At 42.0% G+C, this 6,037-nt stretch overlaps 1 protein-coding gene across 3 annotated transcripts in view; it reads right to left on the bottom strand.

Moving 5' to 3' along the window:
* dpf3 (double PHD fingers 3) overlaps positions 1-6,037 on the bottom strand; it is a 143,134-nt gene that overhangs the window by 5,787 nt on the left and 131,310 nt on the right. For all 3 annotated transcript variants that reach the window (XM_043698365.2, XM_043698366.2, XM_087990186.1), the window contains one exon: positions 635-716. In XM_043698365.2, the coding sequence (XP_043554300.2) occupies positions 635-716 (82 nt within the window). The remainder of the gene's footprint in view (positions 1-634; positions 717-6,037) is intronic.

Genomic DNA, 6,037 nt, shown 5'->3' with positions numbered 1-6,037 from the left:
AACATAAACTCCCAGTGCAGCTCGCAGTAATTGGTTCAACCAAGGTGGTTATGGCTACAGGGCACTTGATGATTCTAAGACTGAAAATAACAGTCAAGTTTCTTGCATTGACTCACCACCTGTGTGGGTATATATCAGGGACTGACAAAGTCAAATCCAGTCATAATGCCATGTACAGGCAGACAGTGCAGTGATATGAACTACCAGACCTCCAGACTGCAACAAAGCAGAAAGATCTTAGTGCTTTACACAGCCAATCTACTGCATGTGGAAACAGTGTAAAAGGAGATCCAATGGCATCAGCATCACTTTATTCCAGTCACGTTTACTGAATGTTTCTCAAGAGGAAGGAGGGATGGGCAACAAAGGCTGAACTTCCCAACAACACTCATTCACAAGAGCAAATTTAAAAAAAAGATGTTAAAAGAGAATTCACTTGATATTGAAAAAATGGGGCAAGGACAGAAACTGATATTGCATGGGAACTTTGGAGGACAAATGGAGAAAACCAATGCGTCCACATTGAGGTGACAACACTCAGTTGAGTCAAGCAAGGAAATGAGAGCTCACTTCAGAGACAAAGACATCTAATGATTTTTACAAGCAAGTCTTGCTCATCAGGGTAATACTCTACCTTCTGGAGGCTGTGCCATTGGTGGGTTTAGACAGTACATGTGATAGCCACGATCACAGTCATCACAAAACAATAACTGGTCCTGGAAAATAAAAACGAGAATTCCATTTATAAAATACATCGACAAAAACAAACATTTACGCTGGTGTAAAAACTGTGTTAAAGAATTACTAAAACACTAACGTTTTGCAAAGTTCATATTTTCATTTCAAGAGCCATTAGGAGCAAGAGTAATAAAAATGGATATTCAGTTTTTAGCCTTGATCAAGGTGCGTTTGAATTTCAGAAAGATAAAAAGAAAGGGAAAGGGGAAGGAGGTGGAGTCGCTCTGTAGTTAAAGCATGAGCTCAATACCATCCTGAGAAATAATCTTGGTTCAAAATGTACAATCAGTTTGGGTAGAAATAAGACATAGCAAAGGAAAGATGTCACTGGTGAGATTAGTAGATACACTGTAGGCCCCAGTATAAATTAAGAAATACTGGGCGCTCATTAAAAGTTAGTGCAATAATTGAAGGTGATGTTAATCTTCTTTTAAGAGTGGACAAATTAATACAGCTAGCCTAGAGAAGGTGGCAAGAGTGTATTTAGAACAACACATACTGAAACCAACTAGGTAGCAAGCTACTTTATACATGGTAATCTGTAAAGAGGCAAGTTTACTTAATCTCAGAGTTAGAGATACTCTAGGCAAGAACGATCATAACAAAGAATGTCACGTTTGTTTCAGGATGAAAAATGTGGGCCAAAACAGCATCTTTAAACCTAAATAAAAGCAAGTTAAGAGGTATGACAACTGGCTACAGTGAATTGAGAAAATAGGTGCTGAGTCCATAACTGTTTGTTATCTACATCAATGATTTGGATGAGAATGTACAAGGCATGATTTACAGATGACACTAAAATAGGCAGTATTGTGGACAGTGAGCAAGGTTATCAGAAATTGCAGCAGGATCTCGACCAGCTGGGGAAGTGGGCTGAGGAATGACAAATGGAGTTTAATATAGATAAGTGTGAGATCTTGCATTTTGGAAAGTCAAATCAAGGTAAGAATATGATGGTGAATGGTAGGACCTTAAGGAGTGTATTGGAATAGAGGGATCTTGGAGTTCAGGTGCACGGTTCTCTGAAGGTGGAGTCACAGGTAGACAGGGCAGTGAAGAAGGCTTTTGGCTCACTGGCCTTCATCAGTCAGGGGACTGAGTATAAAAGTTGGGAAGTTGCCAGGACTCAAGGGTCTGAGTTATAGGGAGAGGTTGACCAAGCTAGGACTTTTTCTTTACAGCTTAAGAGATTGAGGGGGGATCTTATAGAAATGTATAAGATCATGAGCAGCATGGAGAGGGTGAATGCACTTAGTCTTTTCCCCAGGGTTGGGAAATCAAGGGCTGGAGGGAATCAGTTTAAGGTCAGAGGGGAAAGAATAAAGGGAACCTGAGGGGCAGCTTTTTATTATACACAGAAGGTGGTGTGCATGTGAAATGAGCTGCCGGTGGAAATGGTTGAGGAGGATACATTAAAATATTTAAAAGGCATTTGGATAAATATATGGATAGGAAAGATTTAAGCGAATATGGAGAAAGTGAGGACTGCAGATTCTGGAGAACAGAGTCGAGAGTGTGGTGCTGGAAAAACACAGTAGGTCAGGCAGCATCCAAGGAGCAGGAGAATCAATGTTTCAGGCTAGAACTGAAATATTTCTCGATAGATGATGATGATGAAGGACTTTTCTGATAAAGGGCTTTTGCCTGAAATGTCAATCCTCCTGCTCCAGGAATGCTGCCTGACCTGCTGTGCTTTGTCAGCACCACATTCTCAACTTAGAAGAATATGGGTCAAAAGTGCAGGGAAATGGGGTTAGCGTGGATGGACTTTTTTTAGATTAGATTAGATTCCCTACAATATGGAAACAGGCCCTTCGGCCCAACAAGTCCACACCGACCCTCTGAAGAGTAACCTACCCCCCTCTGACTAATACACCTAACAACTACGGACAATTTAGCATGGCCAATTCATCTGACCTGCACATCTTTAGAATGTGGGAGGAAACCGGAACACCTGGAGGAAACCCACGCAGACATGGGGAGAATGTGCAAACTCCACACAGACAGTTGCCCAAGGCTGGAATCGAACCTGGGACCCTGGCACTGTGAGGCAGCAATGCTAACCACTGAGCGACCGTTCCGCCCCTTTTGGTTAGCTTGAACCAGCTTGGGCCAAAGGGCCTGTCTCTGTGCTGTAGGACTCTACGAGGTTAAGAGGCAAGACAGTCAAGAAAGAATGGCCAGCATTTTAAAAAAAAAGACTCTGAGGAGGATGCACTATTCAAGTCTAAGGCAATTAAGGGGGAAATCAAATTGAAAAAGTGCACAATGCTGCAAAACTGACAGGGCAGATGTGTGGAAAGCAGCAAGTGAAATCAGAGTATACTGGAGGTAAATAGCTCTACAGCAGGAAACAAGCTATTAAGTGCAATTAAGAGTAATGAAACAAGTAATAAAGTCTAAATCAAGGTTACTGTGACTTTTGTGAATGCATGGGCTATGGTAAATGAGATTGGTGATTTACAAGCACACATTACCATGTGGAAATATGATGTAGTGGCTATAAGGGATCTGGCTCAAAGAAGGACAGGGCTAGAAACTAAATATTTCTGGATAGATGATGCCCAGGAAAGGCAGCAAAGGAAAATGGGGCGCAGTAGCAGTATTGATTAGTTATAATGAGAGACTTTAATTATCAAAATACAGACTGAGATAGTAGTAGCAAAAGGGGCAGAGTTCCTCAAGAATTCCTCAAGTGTATTAGGGTAAATCTTCTAACCTAGTATGTGTTCAATCCACCAAGGAAGGAGGCACTGATAGACCTGGTCAACAGGAATTAGGTGGACCAAGTGGATAAGTGTCAGTAGAATAATATTTACGGAACAGTGATCACAGAATCATGAGGTTTAGGCTGACTACTGAAAAAGGGCAATCCAGAACATGAATAATTAACTTGGAGAAAGAAAATTTCGGTGTGATGAGAAATGATCCAGAAGAGAAAAAAATAGAATCATATGTTGGAAGGATTTATTCCCTGTGTCATGTGCTAGTTGAGGCCAGAAATAGGAAGATAATATAGTTGAATGCATGGTGTAGGACAAAGGGCTTCAGATATCTGGATCACTCAAATCTTTGCCAGGGCAGGAGGGATCTGTACAAGAAAGACAGGCTGCATCTAATCCAGTGGGATATGAATATCCTTGCAGGGAGCTTTGCTAATGCCACTTGGGAGAGTTTAAAATAATGTGGCGGGGGGGGGAGGGATGTGAGAAATCAGAGCAATAGGTTAGAATGTGGAGTGATTGAGGAGAAGGCAGAGGTTAAGTCATGCAAGTACAAGAGGAAGAACAGGCAGGCCAGGTTAAAGAAAATGGCAGGACTGGCAGTCTGAAGTGTGTTTATGTTAATGCAAAAAAGTGTAACAGTTAAGGGAGCTGAGCATGGAACTGTGATGTTGTAGCCATAAAAGCATGGGGGAATTGTATTACTGATTAAGGAGAATGTCACAGTTGTATGAAGAGAGGACATCTTGAAGGGCTCATCCAACAAAGTCATATGGGTAGAATCCTAGAATCCCTAGTATGGAAACAGGGCATTCTGCCCATTAAGTACACATTGTCTGAAGAGGGTCCCACCAACACCTAGCTGCCTACTCTATCCCTGTAACCCTGCACTTCCCATGGATAATCCACCTGCCCTGCACATCTCTGGACACCATGGGGCAATTTAGCATGGGTAATCCACCTAGCCCGCACATTTTTGGACTGTGGGAGAAAACCAGACCACCTGGAGAAAAACCACGCAAACACTGGGACAATGCGCAAACTCCACACAGATAGTTGCCTGAGAGTGGAATCGAATTCAGGCCCCTGGTGCTGTGAGGCAGCAGTGCTAACCACTGAGCCACCAGGCCGCCCCTCAGGAATGAGAAACGTGCTATCACAATGATGGGATGGCAAGATTTAGGAACCCTGGATAGCCAGCAGGAGCTAAAGGATGTAGGCAGACTGTGGGAAGATGTAAAAGTAGGGTTGTTGTAATGTGCGATTTTAACTTACCCAATATTGACTGGGATTTCCTTATTAATAGGGGTTTAGATGGGGCAGCATTCGTTAGGTTGGAGGGTTTCTTGGAACAACATACAGATAGTCCAACTAGGAATGCGGCTGTACTAGACTTTGTATTAGGAATGAGCTGGCCAGATGATGGATTTTTCAGTGGGGAAGCATTTTGGGATAAGACTGGTTCTTGGGTGTAAGTGTTACATTCTGGAAATGTTAATTGCAACAGTATTAGGCAGGAGAAATTAATTTGGGGGTGGCTGAGGAGTAAATCCACATCTGTTATGTGGGAGTCTTTTAAAGGCCAGTGATCTGAGTTCCGGATACATTCCAGTGAGGATGAAAGAAAAAGATAGCAAGATTTGGGAACCCTGGATGACAAGAGGTATTGAAAGTTTAGTCAAAAGGAAAATGCGAAGTCTATGTAAGGTTTAGGAAACTAATCAGACAAGGCCATTGAGGAATATAAAGGAAGCAAGAAAGAACTTAAACAAGGAACTAGGTGGGCTAAAGGAGTCATGAAATGTCCTTGATAAGTAGGATTAAGGAGAATACTAAGGCATACATTAGGAGCAAGAGGTTAGTTATGGAAAGGGTAGATCTACTCAGACAAAAGGAGGAAATTTATGCATGTAGCCAGAAGAAGTGGATGAGGTTGTTAATGAGTACTTTGGTATTCACCAAGGAGGAGGACATGGGTGACGGCAAGATTAGGGAGAGGGACATTGATATTCTAGGGTACTTTGATATTAAGAAAGTAGTGTACTATGCCTTGAAGAACATTATAGCAGTTAAGTCTCCAGGGCCTGATGGGATCTCTCTCAGGATACTGAGGGAGTTAAGTGATGAGATTGTTGGAACCTTAACAGAAATCTTTGTATCTTCTTATTCCAAAATACTGGAAAATAGCCAATATTGTCCCTTTGTTTATGAAGGGTAATCCAGGAAATTATAGATTGATGAGCCTTACATCAGTGGTGGGGAAATTATTGGAGAAGATTCATAGGGACAGGATTTCATCACATTTGGAAAAGGACGGACTTACTAGGGATAGTCAGCATCTCTTTGTGCAGTTTGGCTCCCAAACTGTGTGTTTTGAGGATGTAGTGAAGATGATTGATGAATTGGAGATGCCGGTGTTGGACTGGGTTGTACAAAGTTAAAAATCACACAATACCAGGTTATAGTCCAACAGGTTTAATTGGAAGCGCTCGCTTTCAGAGTGCTGCTCCTTCATCAGGTGGTTGCACAATTAAACCTGTTGGACTATAACCTGATGTTGTGTGATTTTTAACTTT

Source organism: Chiloscyllium plagiosum, unplaced genomic scaffold (assembly GCF_037043375.1).
Source record: "Chiloscyllium plagiosum isolate Xiang-an unplaced genomic scaffold, Cpla_swu_hap1 HiC_scaffold_8, whole genome shotgun sequence".
Lineage (NCBI taxonomy): Eukaryota > Metazoa > Chordata > Chondrichthyes > Orectolobiformes > Hemiscylliidae > Chiloscyllium > Chiloscyllium plagiosum.
Note: the sequence above shows the minus strand (reverse complement) of the source record. Positions and strands in the feature narration are given on the sequence as shown.